Source organism: Semicossyphus pulcher, unplaced genomic scaffold (genome assembly GCF_022749685.1).
Source record: "Semicossyphus pulcher isolate SPU_LCO1_2020_fin unplaced genomic scaffold, fSemPul1.0.p SCAF_11, whole genome shotgun sequence".
Classification (NCBI taxonomy): domain Eukaryota; kingdom Metazoa; phylum Chordata; class Actinopteri; order Labriformes; family Labridae; genus Semicossyphus; species Semicossyphus pulcher.
This window is the reverse complement of record NW_027211615.1, coordinates 11,620,082-11,638,603: the sequence shown is the minus strand read 5'-3', so window position 1 is coordinate 11,638,603 and position 18,522 is coordinate 11,620,082. Positions and strand designations below refer to the sequence as shown.

Below are 18,522 nucleotides of genomic sequence, written 5' to 3'. Positions count from 1 at the left end.
TTGAATCTCCTCCATGCTAACAGGCTAACTGTAGTGTCGCACAAATGATATACAGGCCTGTTCTTTGCGTTTTATGGCGTCATCTTCATTGTATGGCCTTCATCTTCTTCTTACCGCCACCTACTAGACTGGCGGTGTAGTGCGGTTACTTTTATTGCTTCTCCAGGCCTGGTTTGCATAATCTTCCCGGGACTTTAGGCCACTGTGGAAGCGCAGACGACAAGGGGCCACAGGAACCATTCCTGGAAATAAAAGTTCCTGGTACTTTTGGTTAAAAAAGCACCTGCAAGAATACCGGTCTCCCTCTCCGCTCTGTCACTACCACCGCTGTCCTGCACCAGTACTGCGCTGATACTTTCAGCCCCAGCAGCATCCACCTGCAGGCTCCGGCTAGGGGGGGGGTTTAAGATTTTATCTCATCACCCCTTAAATTTATGCCTGTAAAGTAAATCTGCGAGGAGCGATGGGGTCGGAGCCTAGATGCCAAAGGCCTTTTTGCCTTTAATAAGAGGACAGCTGAAGAGAGAAGAAGATGTGGGGCAACATCCAGCAAAAGGGCGAGGGCAGGAGTCAAACCTGTGGCCGCTGTGGGCGCCTGCTCTACTCACTGAGCTAAACCTGCGCCCCAAGAATCCTGTTTTAAGAAGACACTGAACAGTAGAGAAGTGTCATATATTAGATGTTTATCTTTCTAGAAAGTGCAAACTATTTTGGTATCAGTTCTTAAACTCTTATATCTTATTGCTAAAGATCACCTGGTAAATGCATCTTAGACAAAGGCGTTCATAAAGATTATTGTAGATGTAACTACATGAACATATTAGGTTTATTAAGTGTGTTTTATAGATGAGTTGAAGTTTAAGGTCTTTAAGTTGCTGATTGAACTCTTCACTACCTCAAATTAACTTTACATCCTTCAACTTCCTCTTTGACCTTCCCCCATGAACAATCACAGTACCTCTATGTCTCTCCTCTCTCATACACCTGCTCATCATCACCTTCCTTCCCTCCTCTGTGCCATCTAATGGCAGATTTATTGCTCTTACAGATTAATTACTGCAGGGAAGAGACGGCTGGGAGGACGCCTGGATAGACGGATGGATGGACAAATGAAGGAGAGGGACGAAGGAGCGGCGAGAGAGGCCGTATTTATGGCGGCGGGACTCGTTGATCGCAGGTCCATTAAACCAAACGGCCCGGGTGACTGCGCTGTCGCTGGCATGGCAGACGGACACACAGGTGGCACATGGCTTTGCCTGTGTCTCTGTGTGTGCGAGTGAATTATAGGTGAAGAGTATGTGTCTTCTCTTCCCCAAGAGGAAAAGAAAGGAGGGAGATAAGGTTTGAAGCTGCCTTACTCTGCTATTTTCAGAGGCACAGCGGAAGAAATCAGTGAAATTTATAGCATCCAAATTTTAATGTTTGGCTCCCATTTATGAGTGCCGAAGCATGAGCCAGGGGGAGAAAGAGGTAGGAAAAAAAGAAACAGCGATCCCCTGGGGACGAAGACATCATTAAATGCCAGTAACGTCCAGAGATAAACTCGGGGAAAGTGGTTAGCTGGCTGCAGTAAAACACTAGAGGACAGCCAGCAGAAGACTGGAGGCCATTTCAGGCTTCATGGTTGGTCAGCAGAGCTTTAATATTGAAGCTATTTTACAAGATTGAGAGAGACAGGTCTGAGAAGGCTGGGGGGACGTGGAGGAGACTGTGTGTAATGGCAATTAGCTTTTAAAAGATGCAACGAAACTGCTGATTAGTTGCCAAAAACTATTACAAGTGATGTCACAACTCTAAATATAGTAAATATTTTCACCAGTGTTTGGTGGCTCTGACTCTGAGAAGGCAGACAGTTCCCGCTTTGTTACAGTACAGTGAGACAGCTCAACAAAAAAACCTCATGATGTTCAGCCTTAGAAGATTGTATCACAGATGTGTTCATTCATTCCACAATCTGGCCCAGAGAGTGCGACACAAAGGAGCCCATCCAGAGAATCTATTCTGTATGAAACTGGAATATCAGTCGGTTTTTACGAGTATCTTCAAGATGCAACCTTGAGAAGTATTTTTGTTTATAGCAGGTACAAAATGTATTAAAATAGAATGCATGCAGGACTTCCGGTGGCGTGCGCACCTTTGAGGAGAAGCAGAGTGCTGTCAGAACTTTGGACCCCTCTTTTAAAGAATATCGCAGTCAAAATTAATGCTGACATTGTTAACTGTATGCAAAAAAGTCAATACTCTACTCAAAACATCAGCATTTTGGGGATCAAGGAAGGCACAGAAGGGCGAGATTTGGATGGCTTTGTTAAAGGGGCTGTACTTGTTGAATGGATATTCTCATATTCTGCATGGGTTTCACATGTTTGGGTGTTTATAGTTCACAGTGAAAAAGTGAAAACTGCATAATTTTGTGTTTTTCCAGAATGACATGTTTAAAAAGGTCGCCTCTGAAATGGGACGTTCAGAACAGCTGCAGGTTTCTACATAGAACCTTGATTTTGATTCAGCTTACCATTCCGATACCTCCTGCTGATTCTGGCTCGTACATATGAGGCTGAATAACCGATCCTAGAGCAGCCATGTTTTCTACAACTTTGGAGTGACAGTGCAGTGCAGCCACTCCCCCACGTGGGATTGCACAAGTTGGGGGAGGGGCTAATGCGGTCACTCCAAATACTGTCAGCCAATCGTGGCTAACATCGGACCTGACCTTTGAATGGCAAAACGTCTTGTTTGTTTCAGGAGGAAGGAGAGGCTCCGACCAACGTGATTCAAAAACACATTAGAATAATAGAAAAAAGATTGCACAGCTAAAATATGTCCCCTCTAAAACTCTGCATCCATCATGTCGGCCCGGCTCCGGGCCCGGGCAAAGACTGAGGATGATAATCGTCAAATTCCTACGGGATAAAGCCAAGTCAGCCCTTCTGGTGGCGGGGAGGGAGAAAATAGAATGCCTTTAAACTCTCAAATACCTGACTGTGAATATATTATTATTATTATTATTATTATTATAAGTTGTTTTAGCTCAGATTTGTTCAAAATTGTTTTGGCTTGGGCCAACTTTGTGAACCATTAAAAGACTCACACTTTGTTATAGCTCAAACTTCTAGCTGATAATTCAACATTATTTCTCTTTTAAGTTATAAAATACTGAAAAAATGTGTATGAGACCAGTCCAAACTCACTAACTAGTTAGCAACAAATATTAGCATCAGAGAGCTTTGAATTTTTTTGCTTGGGAATGTTAGCTCAGTGGCTAAACCGCGCGTCCCACGTGCAGAGGCTCAGTCCTTCATGTGGCGGCCCTGGGCTGTGTGTTGTTTGCCGTGTGTCGTCCCCACTCTCTCCTCCCCTGTCTCCCACACTGTCCACTGTCTGCTCTTTATCAATAAAGGCTTAAAAAGCCCCAAAAAAGGAAAATGATTTAAAGTTGTAAAACACGACCAAATCAAAATGACACAAAGATTTCCTCCCCATGCCTGTAATCCATCCGGTATTAAGAACATTATGGGATTACTCAACCCTTAGCTTATGTGCTTATACTGTAAACTCTTGAAATGTGTGTGTCATGTTTGCAGCCATCCTGCTTGTGTGTGTGTTTGCGTGTGAACCTACGTGCTGGAAGCAGCTGCGGACGCTGGGTTCGATGTTTGATCCTCCGAAGGCGGCCACCTCCCCCAGCTGCCTCGGGATCTGGATGGCTTCGTGAAGCAGCAGCCCCAGCTGCCTCTGGTCACATGTGTCGCCTGCTGACGCTACCTGGCTGAAGAGGTCTGGGCGCGGGGAGGAGATGGAGAGAGAGAGAGAGAGAGAGAGCATGTGGGTGATATGTGGAATAAAAGATTTAAACAGATGTAAAGAGAGACAGTGTTGCGTAGAGTGGGAGTTAAAGTGTTAGTGTGTGTGGGGGGACGTTTTTAATCTTTCTGTCTGACTTCTTCCGAGTCTTTCTCCTCTAATCTCTCTCTCTCACTTCCCGCCTCTGAGTCTTGCATCTCGAGATTGACAGAGCTGTGCTGGATATGGACGCCTGCCCAGCGACTCGTCGGCTCGGCCAGTTATCACGTTGGCAGCATTATATTTTAGATTTTTTTTTTATGTATGACACATCTCCGGAGCTCAGGCACAAAGTCGGCGAAGATAGAGGAGAGGGCAAATCCGGAGAAAGAGAGGAGAGAGAGAGAGGGAGAGGGGAGGGCATGACAGGTCTTTCTGCTCAGCTTGCAGTTGACTTTGATCTCTGTGTGAGGTCTCCTCCTGATAGCAGCTCCTCCGTGTATGTGTTCACCAGCAGTGACCCCATTCCAACACACTTTTTTTCCCACTGCCTTGAGATTACATTTGACATACAAAAGCGTCACAAAAAAAAGTGTCAGATGGCAGCACGCCTGGTTAGGTGTGTGTGTCGCAATGTGTAGCAATATGCACGGGACAGACAGCCAATAAGACGCTGAAAGAGAAAAGGAGGAAGGGCGCAATCAAGCGTGCATGATACCCTTCTCAGGCTAATACAAACTGCCAGTGGAACGAATAGGCTCAGGGATGGCACGGCAAGAGAAAGGGAGGAGGAAGAGGAAGAGGGGAAGGAGGATGAAGGAAAACAGGGGAAGCGAGAGTAAGTAAGATAGGACAGAAGACGAAGAAGTGGCACCGCCGGATGGATGAATAGCGGTGTGGGCCGTGACAGCAGAGGAAGATAGACAGAGGGAGATAAAGCGGCAGAAACAAAAGAGCCGAAAATGACGGTCTCCTCCCAGCGCAGCAAGCCTATATTCACGCTCCCTAATCCTGGAAAAATAAATCAGGAAAGAAAATTAAATAAAGAAGCGCGTAGGAGGTCCCTCATCCAATTAGACGACCTGTTCTCCTGCTCCTCTCTCTCCCTCACTGTCTGTCTTTCTATTTCGGTGAGTTTGATGAATACTGTTGGGATTGCAGACTCGCTGCAGACTGGCCTGAGCGGGAGAGGATGGTGCGTTTAAGTGCATGTGTACACCAGCATATATCTACTTGTTGGCACTTACATTTGTATTTCTCCTCCAGGTGTCCCTTGGAGAGAGAGAGCAGACCGATCTTCATGGACAGGACGCGGATCTTCCCACTGCGGCCACTGCAACACACACATACACACACACACACACACACACACACACTGAGTCAGTTATATTTATCGTGGGTGTGTGTTTGTGTACAAACAGGAGGTTTATGCGTGTTCGGTTCAGCTCAGATCTGACAGGAAATCATTACAGAAGAATCTCCAAGACTGTATGAGAGAGCTGCTCAGATTTGTAATGCTTTTGTGCCGATCCACAAACACTAATGAGGCATGTTAGCATATTGATTTACAGCATGTGAACACACATGTTATTATACAGTCTATGCTGTATTTGAACAAGTGCGTGTGCATGTCTGGTGTCAAACAAACGCAGAGTGGAAGAGCCATTTGTATGCAAACCGAGGCCTTGCCTGTGCATATGAAATAAGCCTGAATATGCAGAAGAAAAGCACAGGAGATTCAATATTGTACTTATCTCTATTCACAGATGCTACATAGAAATGTAGAATCTGTAGGCAGGGACGTGGATTTTAGTGTTCTGGTTTCTGTTGTAGTACGCTTGTCGTACGAGTTATATTGACCAATCACGTATCAGCAGGCTGCGGCGTAAGCAGGAAAAACAGGCGGAACGTAATCCTCCGTAATTACATCCCAGCTCCCATCAGCCATCAGTCATTTGACGATGATTTAGCTTCTTATTAATCTCTATAAACATCTGCTGCAAGTTCAGCAACAATCCGTTTTAGATCTAAAATTAAACTTGAAATAAATTCCCTTGACGCTGTGATTCAAAAGCCGCTCAGTGTTTAGATTTCCCAACTTCCTCGAATGCATCAGAAATGATCGATCTGACCTGCATTCAACAAACGAGCATTTAAAAAAAAGTAGTTAAAAGTAGTTTTCTTCTCCACTTGATGACAGATCTGACAAAGCTTCATTTTTACTTTTTACAAATCTGCATCATGATGTTGAAATTTCTGCAAAGGTAAGATCTGTTAATTGTAAAATTAAATCACAAGAAAAAAGGTTTCTTTTTCAGGTTCATACCGCTGAAGTAAGCCAGAGTGAAGCCTCTGGCTATCTTACTGTTAATAGTGAAACTGAGACTCACCTCAAACGCTCTCCTCCGGGGGATTTAAAGCTACAGTAGGCAACATTACTTCATAAGAATTTGGTAAATATAACACATTTTGATCATTGCACTTCCCTAACTATATTAAATTTAAATGATGTTGATCTGTGACGAGAAAATTTCATAGAGTTAGCTTTCCACGTAACTAGCCAATCACTCTGTACAAACTAGCGTCATCCGGCTTCTACTTGACTCATGTCCGCAGCGCGTACTGCTAAAGAAGCAAAAAGAAGGAAGACCTTGGAGGAGAAAAAAGCTACAAAGAGAGCCCTAAATAAAAAGAGGTATCGGACGAGTGGGAGTGTAAGGGGCTGAAGAGCAAAGCGATGCAGAGGTTGCCCTGTTCGTTCTTGACAGGTAACGGTCGCTCTTGCGGTAACAGCTAACAAATGTACACAGCGTGCCTCTTTTCATTTTCGTTGCTGTTGGGCAGTGGGATTGCTTTACTGGCTTTTACATCAACCCAATCTGTGTGTTCAAGGACACAGTGGAAAGAAATAAGTTGAATATCCGCCCGGTAAATAGCAATACGCCTGCAGGCACACCTGGTTCTTAAAGGGAATGACAGCTGACACGCTGATTGGTTTGATTCATGTTATACTGAAAACATGGCTATGAATAATCCAGGGACTTAAGCCAACCTCTTTGCGCCTTGCGCCTCGGTTTGCACCCAGATTGTGCGCCATGTAACTAGCAAAAGTGCAGTGGAAAAGGAAGTCTTGACTGGAAGTCGTTTATCACTAACTGCTGGCTAAACCGGACACGCCCGTCATGTTCACCGGTGTCCCCAAAGGCTGTATCATCATCAGACTATAGCCGATGGGATCCAGATTGATATTGTAGAGTCTACACCAATACAAATGTGTCTAAAGAGATTTTACACACTGTATTAATATAAACCTTAAAAATTATAAATGTGATAAATTCAGAAAAGGAAGGACTTGAGTTATAATCCTGTTAGCATACGTACGTGTCGTAAACGTTGAGCAGCCAGTTGAGACACATGTCGACGCAGAGCGGCACGTTGACCAGGTCTTTGTGCTCCTGCTCCAGGCCGTCGTAGATGGACGTCAGGCAGTTGATGACGTCGGGAACGGTCTTCAGCTGATTGTTGTTGGTCATCTTGTGCTGCTCGAAGGTGCTCTGGGCCACGCTGAGGTCTAACAAGTCCACTGAGGATGGAGAGGAGAAGAGACACAGTGAGACAGAAACAAGGAGGTATGGGAAGTGAAAGTGAGGAATGGAGGAGAGCAGAGGAAGGTTAACAAGTACAGTGAGGAGGGACAAAGCAAAAAGTTTAAAAAAAGAAATCACATAAAGGATGACAGGAGACAAGAAGGAAAAAAGAGGCAGCCAGGACCATTAGTAACCTTTCAGACTGGCTCATTGTGCTTTCACAAGTGCAAAAAGAAATCTGAGCAGGGCGAGGGGCTGAAAATGGCACAGACTATTCATAGAGGCACTTCAAACGTGTAGACTTGACTGATATTTTGTCCAAAATAGTTCAAAAACAGCTAACTGTGAGAGTCTGCCGGGAGTGCAGACAGAGAACAGACGGATCATTGTGCTGAAATATTAATGAGAGAGAGAGACCGAACAGAAGAAGACAAACGAGGAGAAACTGTTACAGCAGCAGACTGACAGCCGTCCAGGTTTCCTAACTACGTCTTCAAACAAAAGGAAAGTGTTATTTATATCAAAACCTCGAATATACTTCCATCAGCTTTTGTGCTGTAGCTAACTTAAAAAAAGAAAGGCACATAAAAATGCTAATGGAGTATCTAGCTGCATGATCAAGCACACACACCAAAATAAACTTTATAACAGATTAAACAAGACACTTCCAGCAGCTCAAACACTTTGAATTTATACTGTTTGAACACTCAAAACTCTCAATCTCTTCACAAGTAATTTTGTGTTACTGATAATTATTCACTCTAGATAAGCAAAAGAATAAATAAATCTGCTAGTAGAGTGAAACAATGTCAGACATGTCTGAAACAATCAGTGTCCCATTTTCCTGTTTGATACAGATTTTGAATATCTTGTGTTCCTACCAGAAATGTGTCTGAGCTTTTGAATGTCTCGCTGATACACATCATTCTCCCATAATGCAATGCACAGTTGGTTATGTAATGCTGTGCAGATACAGCTAGAAAAATAGTCTATTTGAGAAGTTTAATAAACAGCAGCTTTCCAAAGGACGACATCAGACCGCACGTATTATTATTATCTTTTAGTAAAAGGTTGAAATTCATCAGCTCCACCTTCCTATGACCCTCTGAGGATCGCTGGTTTAGCTAATGGACGAATGGAAGTAGTAAGTAGCGCATATTGTATAGAACTAACATGTAGTGTGGATTTGTGACACAGCTCATGCGACCTACTCTAATGCTAACCTTTTCTCAGTTTTCTGAAGGTTATGCTAATTTGCTAATTTGCTAATATCAAGCTTCATATTTCAGTCAGCTCTGTCACTTTAAGAAACCCCGCCCCTACAAAAGCTCACTTTCTTCTGAATGGCCAGCTCTCCAGAAGCTGCATTTTGTGACATCACAAAGTGCAGCATGTAGAAAAAAACTGTGTGAAACGTGGTGTTCACAGCAGCCTGCAGACTGAGCTGAGAAGCCTGGGGATAACTCCAACATACTTTTACCTACAGATTTGAAACTTCACCCAACATTGTAACATTATACACACCACCAGTCAAAAGTTTGGACACGTTTTCTCATACAAGTGAATGGGAAAGTGTGTCCAAACTTTGACTGGTAGTGTATATGTCTTAAAATGTGAAACAGCGTGATACCCCCTCTTGAAGTTAGCCTAGCTTAGCACATACTGAAAATAGGGGGAAACAGTAGCACCTCTAAAGCCGGGCATACACTGTACGATTTTTGAAAATCTTGTTGTTAATACCAACACACACTGTACAAGTAATCGTCTACGATGTACGGCCAAAGCTCACGATTTATGTACTCACACTGTACGGTCCGATCATCGAACACGACCAGACAGCTCACACTGTACGGGTGAAAACCATGTGAAAACGGCCCGTCGGCCCCTGCTGGGCCGAGCGTTGCCAGGTCGTGCGTCTCAAAAATCGAGTCAAAAACGGGCTAAAATCGTACAGTGTATGCCCAGCTTAAAGGTCACTAAAAAAACATCTTACTTGTTCTTGTGGGAATAAAAAGCAAATCAGGTTTTTCCCAAAATGTGGAACTATTCCTTTAAGAAGTTTTTTTTTGCAGTGGTTGCACTCCTAGCTCAGATCATGTGTAGAAATAGCACGTAATACGCATTGCCGATGCCTTGTTATTATATTAATTTACTGACTTATTAAAGGCAAGCTTGGGTGCTGATGAGACTCTTAATTAGTGCTGCATTCAAGGTCCAATGAAAAAGGTCGACAAGTTCACCTCATCTCTGTTCAAACACACAGCGAGCCAGTAGAACAATTTCACAGTGTGTTATCAGCAACAGGTGGTTCTCAGGGTGCCGATTATATCGGATTGCTTTAGATGCTTTAGATTTCTTTCTGTGTGCATGCCTCTGACCCTCTCGCACTTTTCAGCAAACCATGTAAACTCTTCGACCTCTCACATCTTCTGCTCACAGGTCTCCTCATTTGCCCTGTAGCTCGCTCTTTGCCTCATGTTACCCCCTGATCCCCACACAGCACTAATTACTGTGGTGTATCCACGTGGAGCGGGCACAACGGGGCGGCCATGGCTGTCCGAAAACAAAACTTTCCCTCTCGCTCGCCTTCTCACTTCACAGGCAGAAACCAAGCTGAGAGGCTGTGTCACATTAGCCGGATGCTCATTTGTGTTTCTCCAGCCCCCCCTGGCGCAGACTTAACCCAATTAGCTGTTTTGTAGTATCCTTGTCATGAGTGTTTGTGTGTGCTTCATTCTCAAACACACACAACACTCACATGCGCGCACACAGGTCCCCGAGCACATATTCCACATGAATCCAGGCTAATAACTAATAACTACTGATCCTTCTGCTGCGTGTGTGTGTGTGTGTTTGTATGTGTGTGTGTTCTGGCTGTGACTTCTCTAATCTAATGGATGAAATTGAATTGCCTGGCCTCCAGTCGGAATCGCTCAGGCTGATTCATTCCCGTCGCAAATGCACGCATGCAATCAGAGAGGCGGTACGAGATAGCGAACTAAAACGCCTGAATCATTAAAAACCAACAAATACTTTGATACCCACGATAATTCAGGCGCACACACCTACAGCAGGTGTTTGTTTCACACATGCACACAGCAGGATATATAAACGAGCAGCGAGCGCTCGCAGTGTGTGTCGCTGTAATAATGTCAACAGCTGGATAATAGTCTGCATTTGTCACAGTTGCTATTACACTGTGCTGAGCCTGAGTATCTGCTGCCATGCTGGTTGAAAGTCTGCATGCACCTGCAGTGTGTGTGTAGATGGGAGTGATAGCCACCAGAGACTGCAGATAATAGCCGGCTTTATCAAAAGCGTCCATTATGGACGAAGAGAAAACGTGTGAAAGGAGTGAAAAATAACCCCACCTGCGCACACCAAATGAGGCTCTGCTCAACAGGCTTAACACAAGCACCAGATGTGACTAAATCACACACACACACACACACACACACAGGTATATAGAGTGTGTGCGAGGTTGATTTAAAAGCCAAAATATCCCCGGCTTCTGCGCTGTTCTGGCAAAGCTTCAAATCCGTCCTCTCGCTGCACCCAAACTTCAAAAGACCAACGACTGTAGGTATAAAGTTGTGTATGAGTGTGTGTGTGTGTGTCAAACTTACAGCACAGTGCTTTCTGTAGTCTGCGGATCTTCATGGCTGTTCGGTACGCTGAGAATCTCACGTTGTTCAAGTCCGCTACAAGCACAGATAGAGATGAAAGAAGAATCAGAGACACAAGAGCAACAGGAATCTTCCTGCTGTGCAACATAAGCACGACCCGCGTCTTCAGTGAAAGCTGACTTTTTCTCAGTGATTGTCTACGGAGAGGACCGAGGGGCGGGGTGGGCTAATGTGGACTGTGTAATTAGGTTAGTGAGTTCTGTCTCAGTGGGGGCAGCTGCTATTTGTTGAGCCGCCGGCCGACAGAAAAAGCTCCCAAAGTTTCACAGCTTATTACTTATCCATCTGCTCATTAAAAAACAGCCACACTGCTGCCCCCTCCCTCGCCCCCACAGGGACACAGACATGTATATGGATATTAACAGGGAGCAGGAGAGGGAGCGAAGAGATCAGGGCGCAGTATTCATCAAGTTCAGAGTAAACTAACAAGCAAGGGAGGGATGAGTCTGCAAGAGTTTGTCGATCCCTCACCAGAAAACACACATGTTACAAGTTCAAATGTACTAAAGATTTGCAGGTGACAATCATTTTACAAACGGGACTCAAACACACCACACAAATGGTGTTTTTTTAAAGGCCCCTGTGCCTTTAACACACAGACGGTGGAGTTACGAGTTTATTTGCCTCTAAAGCTCGTGAAATATGTCCCCGCTGTGTTTGCCTCAAACCAAACATAAAGTCAGAGAGAAGATTTGTGTCTGGGCGTTCACAGCAGCGTCAGATTACGTTTAAAAATTCAACAGCAACGTCTCCTTTCAGATTCAGCAGCCCCGTTATTCAGGATAACGGACCAACTTTCCGTTGGGACTTCTTAGTTGTTGTAAATCAGTTGGTAAGAGTGACAGGACCTTTCTTTCTGGACACATATATTGGAGTTGAATTTCTCAAAATGACATTATTGGATACTTAGAGGACCACAAATGGATCTCAGCTCTGAGGTGGAGACTGAGATTTCAGAGAGATTATGTTCATAATCTTTAAATAGGGGTAAATAAAACCAAAGCTATCTGCATGGTTTTAAATCAACAGGGGCGACTAAGAAAAAACTTTTGTATTTGTTTTATTTATTGACCCTTTAACAAGATAATTTACAGACCAGACGCTGTGTGCTTGTTGTGTTCTTACCTAGTGACTGGTAGAGCTCTGTCATCTTTGGATGGTCCCAGCACGTCGTCTGCGTCTGGTGACTGAAAAACACAACAACAAAGGAAGAGCCATTAGACTGAGAAACACAAAAGAGTAAGCGACATGAGCTGAGACACAAACAGAACAGGAGTCACTGGCATTCAGATACACACGTTCACATTGTAACAAACACTTAGGAAGAACGAGGAAACATTCACACAACACGACTATGTCAAAACCTAGTATGTGTTACAAGAACTGTCCTAATGAGGCCGATGACAACGTGTTTGAAAGCAGATGCGCGCTGCGGACGTAGGCGAGGACAGCGGACGAGCAGCGGACAAGCAGCCACGCCTACTCCCTGAACAAAGCATCCAGAGCCTTATAGACAGAGAGTCGCATCAATGGAGGTCCAATACCACTGGCTGTCAGCCAAAAAACAAGTAAACAGACACTTGGAAATTGCACACAAGCTTCCATCACCATTATCCTCATGTATACTGATAGCTTTAATGCTAACACTGGCCCTAATGGACACAAAATGAATGAAGGAAACAGCAACAAAAGGCCCACACAGACACAAACAGACACATCCCATGGGACTACAATACAGGGAGACTAAGCCCCAACTCCCTGTGTGTGTTTCTGCTTCACACAGGAGCCTCACAAACACACACAAAACAACACAAACAAAATCCACTGGAAAACCAACACTGCAGAAAATAAATAAAGTAAGACCTGCACGGAAAAACTGATCAAACGTCCTACCTTCACACACAGAACAGCAAAGTAGTCGACTTCTCTCAGGCAGCGGCTGTAAATCAGTGCATCTATTTGATGCATCTGCCGGCCCTGATATGACTGTGTGTCTCTGTGTGTGTGTGTGTTTTCAGAAGGCACCTGGCTGTCAGAGAGCCGCTCTCAGATCTGCGCGGAATGTTTGAGAAGGTTTCTAGGAGACGGCTTTTTGAAATAAAAGTGTTTTTGGATGCAGAGTCTCCCCCGTGGTTTGTGGGACGGCTCTGACAGGCAGCAGGAAGTGAAGTCGAAAACTGACAGTGAACTGATGGTGGCGGCGGGGAGGTGTGCATCACTATTCAACGTGCGTGCAGACCGGCGGTGACCCCTTTTGCACCTACAGAGGCCAAGCTAATGCCTGGACCTCGCCCGGCTAAGGACATGGCCGTGTTTTATTTTGAAGGACTACAAAGACATCGTCTGAATTGACAAAAGGTTTGAATCAATGCACGTCAGGGGATTTGCACACAACCTGCAGGAAGAACACTCGCTTTTCATGCCACAATATTCTAATAGCTATTGTCAGTGAAGTGTGGAAGGGTACAACGTTTAATGATGGGACACACAATAAACTCAGTATTTATGTACACAAGACATAAGGACGGCAGCATTTCCATCAGCAAAGACATTAGGACGCTTGTGTTTATATCCACAGCTCATGAATGCCGTAATAAGAACGACTGAGTTGTCAGGTTCAACTGTCCTCAACGCTTCCCCGTCAACACATTCCCTTTGTAATGTCTGAGCAATCTTTTTGTTGTCCTGTGGGAGGGAGGAAATGCAAACGGCTGACACATTTACCACAAAGCTGCTACAGTTAAAATAACACAGCGGGAAGCCTTCACAGGCGAGAGGAGAATATTGAAGAGCAGGGGACAAATAACTGAGATTTTCTGGTGCGTTTGGGGTTACGTGCAGCAGCACATCCTCAGAATCTCAGGTTGGTTACACACTCTTATTGTGGCTAGTGTTCACACTGGCCTTTTACCAAAAAATAGATATCACTAATGGTCTGTTTGGCTTTAGCAACACAAACAAACTGCACCAGAAATAGCCTGGAAGTGGACTGAGATGCACTTTTTCAACCCTAACAGGTCGGGCTGTTGTTGGTCCACAACAAAGTTTGATCGACAGCCCAAACAAACAGAACCAAAGAAGCAAAAGGAGCATGTTCCTCTCAAAAGGACCACACACCTTAGGTGTAAATGCACCATATAAAGCCTCCTCACCCAAGTGATAGGTGTTAAAACACTTATTTAATTAGTCTTGCGAGTTAAGGGGTGGACAGTAATTTACTTAAGTATCTGGACTTTACCTGAGTATTATTTGGGGGAGAAACGTACGACTTTTACTCGACTACATTTGAAAGACAAATATGGTACTTTTGACTACACTACATTTCTATGAATGTTCTCGTTACTCGCTACTTTTGCTCTGAAGTCAGCTGATGAATTGTCTTTTCTAAAATCCGAAAGACAATAAACTGTGTTTGTGTAGTTCTGCGTGCCATTTGTCTAAGTGGTGTTGCCGTACCTGTACCTCGCGCATCTCCATGGTTGAATGTAGAGCAAACGTCACTCAAATCAGGCAGTTAATTTAGTGGTGGTAATGATGGCTACGGCTGACAGGTATTTTTGGTTGTTTATTATTATTTATTATTAAGTAGTTTGAATACTGAAGTACTTTTAAAAGCAAGTACTCCAGTACTTTAACTCAAATCATAATTTGACTGAGCAACTCACTTGTATTTGAGTATTTGTATTTGACCAGGAGTATCTATAGTTTGACTCAAGTAATGAAGTCGTGAGCTTGGTCCACCACTGTCAGCGTTAGATGGTGACTCCTAGGTTAAAGCCACACTCACATCCTGTTTCCACCTTTTTTGATGCAGTGATTTCATGTGTCTTTTTTGGATGAAGCCGCTTTGTTCTCATGTGACATCATTAAATGGCATCTCGAAGTAAGCATCAACAAATCAAATGAGGTCACAGAAGGGGGAACGTTGGCAGGCAGGTAGAAGGAAGGAAGACATGTATACAGGCGCCAGGATACTGTGAGGAGGGAGAAATAACTTTCTACAAGGGTTTCTAAAGAGGGGGTTTTATGCTGTTTCACATTTTAAGACATATATATAATGTTACAATGTTGGATGTCCAGACTAAACAAGTTTCAAATCTGTCGGTAAAAGTATGTTGGAGTAATCCCCAGGTTTCTCAGCTCAGTCTGCAAGCTGCTGTGAACGCCAGGTTTCACACTGTTTTTTTCTACACGCTGCACTTTGTGATGTCATAAAGTGGCCAATCAGAAGAAAGTGAGCTTTTGTAGGGGCGGGGTTTCTTAAAGTGACAGAGCTGACTGAGTCGTTTCAGGCAGTGGCTGTATGAAGGCCTGCACAGAGCACCAGAGTGAGAAAAATAATGTTGTGTTTTTTTACTTTAAAGTTTTGTAACTTTTTAAAATTATGCTAAGCTACTCCACAGGTATCACAGAGTGAAATATGAAGCTTGAAATTAGCATAATACCCCCCCCTTTAAGAGATTTCTGTCATAGCCTGCAAGAAAAATAAGCTGCTGAAACCATCCAACACACGGACTAGACTAATAGATCACCAGCATAACAATTTAGCTTAGAAATAATTGCTACTTCTTCTGGCGTTTTCCTTGAAGCGTTGACATTAACAGCACCAACAGAAGGTTAAAGTGGTTTTGCTAATTACTCACGTCTTCTCTGCTGCTTCATAATTAACCATAACTACAACTTCCAAACTTTAACTATGAAAGTCTTTCTGTGTTTTCTACAGAAAGAAAAAGGTTGGAGGTTTCCGATCAAAGTTTGCTACATTTTTGCACGACATTTTCTGTTTGCTGCCGGGAGTGTGTTGCTGTCACACACGGAGCGAGCGTCCTGAATAGTCATGAGCGTGCAGATGAATGATCGCCTGCGTATCTGGATAACCAAAGCAACAGAATGAGTTAAATATCTGAGTACTATTTCAGACACTTTTTTTTCCTGTGACAGCAGCCTGCCAGACTTCTGGAGGAGCGTCTCTGACAGGTGATAAGTGCCTGCATTCACCGCCTGACATCTTCTGTCTTTCACGGGCTCTAACCTCTCATCCTCCTCTTGCTCTTAGAGAAATAACCCTTTCTCTCCTAAAGTATTCTGCTTTAGAAAAAAGGCAGTTAAGACAACTTTTGATTCTTCTTTTAACCTTTAAACTTTGTTCAAGTACATTGTGCCGACATAACAAAGACACCCTGAGAAGAGAATGCATAAAGATGTAAATAAAGGCTGTTTGTTTCCAATTCCACCAAATGTTTCTGGACAACCACATTCAGAGGAGACTTTCTCTAATCTCTGCTGAGATGCAGTCTTGCTACATTTCCTCTCACAGAGCCTAAAGGCGTGTAAGCCCCCCCCTAGAAGTGCCAGAATGGGTGAAATGGGACGGCATGCGAGGTTGCCAGCATGAGACAGCAGGCACCGAGCATCGCGTGAAGCCATTTGATTTCCCCCAATATGTTGCTTGAACTCCTCACTCCAGGGGGGCGGACAAGGCGCAGTTTTAATCAGGGGCCTTTTGTCTGCTCCGAGAAAAGGGGAAGCGTGCGAGAGGAGATGGGGGCGAGGACGAGGAGGGGTTCTGGGGGGGGGAAATGAATGTGTCAGAGGCTGATGTGGGTGTCCCGAGGATGTCAGGGCACTGAAAGCGACCTGTGATTAGTCCTGGAGATGGATTTAGAGTTCAGTTTTCAAGCTGCAAATTGAGGGAGTGAGTGTGCAGCAGCCTGCATGGAGAAATGTGTGCAAAGGAGAAAGCAGTGTACAGCAGCTTTTCAAAATAAAAGATGTTAAAGTTAGAGAAGGGTTGTTTCCTGTCCCTGAAAGGGTTAACATGAATGCTGCCATGGAGGAGGACAAACTGGTCCAACCATGCTAGAGGCATCAACAGAACATATGGCGTGTGCTCACAACGGGACCGAGTGTGCGTGTTCGGTTCCAGTTCATATGCATCTTTGGGTGTGTGTGTGAGCGGTTTCCCTGCCAGCGCGAGGATCTCTTATTTGCGTGTCTAGACGCTCGTGTGTTCGGTTTGTGCGAGTGGGGGCGGGTGCAGGTTCCTGGGCTCGGCACATCTGTGATCACAGGCTGCTGTTGTTGTTGACTCTCAAGTTCTGAGCCTGTCCTCCCAATCGTTCGCTGTGTCAGGCTTTCATCTCCCCCGATCCCCCTTTAGCGCCAAGCTGCTGGGCCAGACTGAGCGCAGGTGTCTCCCTCTCCGTCTCGCTTTGTCTAAATCCCATATTACTCCATCTCGTTGTGTGTGCCTGAAAAACTTTTATCTTCTACTCCTCCTAAATTAACTTTAATATGATTTCATAAACTGAATCAAATTGAAAAAAGCTGCTTTCGCATTGTGTCAAAACGTTTAAGAGCAGACGTGTAAAACTTTGTAGCCGAAGCTGTTATTGTCGGTTGTTCTATGGACAATGATTCAAGGGGGACTTTATGAAAATGGCTGTTAGATTTAACTCAGACAGCGGCATTTCCACTCATGGCACAAAGCGATTTAAGGGAGCAGCCCTAAAAAATACACCAATTTTATCCTCCTAAATCACAGGTTAGGCTCTAACAGTGTCCCCAGAGAAGAGGAGAAACAAAGACAGCAGAGCTTAAACAGCTTTAACTGCTACCTAAAGTTTTTCCAAACAGAGTGAACCCAGCTTTTTGCTTAGTCAGCAGTTTGCTGACGTACATGATTTCTGGATAATGAGGTTCCTCAAACTCTCCGAGCTGCAGCAGAGACGCTGCCTTCTTTCCCAGCAGCACACATCCACAAACAATTGAAAGACAGGGAAGCTGCAGTTTGGCCGTATTTGGCAAAAAAACGAGACAGAAGCGGCGAGCAAGACATCAAATTAAAGTTGTGATAGTGGCGATTAGAACCGTGTCCTGGGATTCTGCCAGGTATTATCTATTCAGACGGAGGTGCTACTGTTGGACTGAATGAGAAATGTGCAGGTGAAACAGCTTGAATTTTAATACGCACACAGGAGCACATCGATAGAAAGAGGTTTCTAATTTGCAGTAAAATAAATGATGTACGTGCGCAGACTAAACATGGAACAATAGCTACCTGAGCGCTACTGGGTGATGTATGTGCAAGGCCAATGGAGGTCAGAGCTTAATGCAAAAAGGTTAAACAGCCTTTAGCATTAAAATCCCTTCAGATTTTAGATAATGGAGTATTTCACAGCCAGCTGTGAACATTTTTTAAATGCTAAATCAAAAACATAAATTCACCTTCATCTGCAGCACACTGCTCAAATTGGGGTCTACTTTCTGGAGGATATAGCTTTAAACTCTACACAGCAATCCTGTCTGTCTGACTGCATCAACCTTCATTGCCCGTAAATGACTCAAAAGGCATAGGCAGTCTATTACATTTGAAACAGTTGGTCGATTAATCGATTAGTCAGTTAATGGCAAATGTTTAATTGGCATTTTTGCTGATATTTATAGGACAGCTAAGACAGACATTG

General features: G+C 44.2%; 1 protein-coding gene across 4 annotated transcripts in view; it reads right to left on the bottom strand.

The window, feature by feature from the left end:
• utrn (utrophin) overlaps nt 1–18,522 on the bottom strand; it is a 221,842-nt gene that overhangs the window by 43,503 nt on the left and 159,817 nt on the right. For all 4 annotated transcript variants that reach the window (XM_069657396.1, XM_069657394.1, XM_069657392.1 and 1 more), the window contains 5 exons: nt 12,182–12,243; nt 10,997–11,071; nt 7,165–7,366; nt 5,031–5,116; nt 3,622–3,779 (listed from right to left, as the gene is read on the bottom strand). In XM_069657396.1, coding sequence (XP_069513497.1) covers nt 3,622–3,779; nt 5,031–5,116; nt 7,165–7,366; nt 10,997–11,071; nt 12,182–12,243 — 583 coding nt within the window. The remainder of the gene's footprint in view (nt 1–3,621; nt 3,780–5,030; nt 5,117–7,164; nt 7,367–10,996; nt 11,072–12,181; nt 12,244–18,522) is intronic.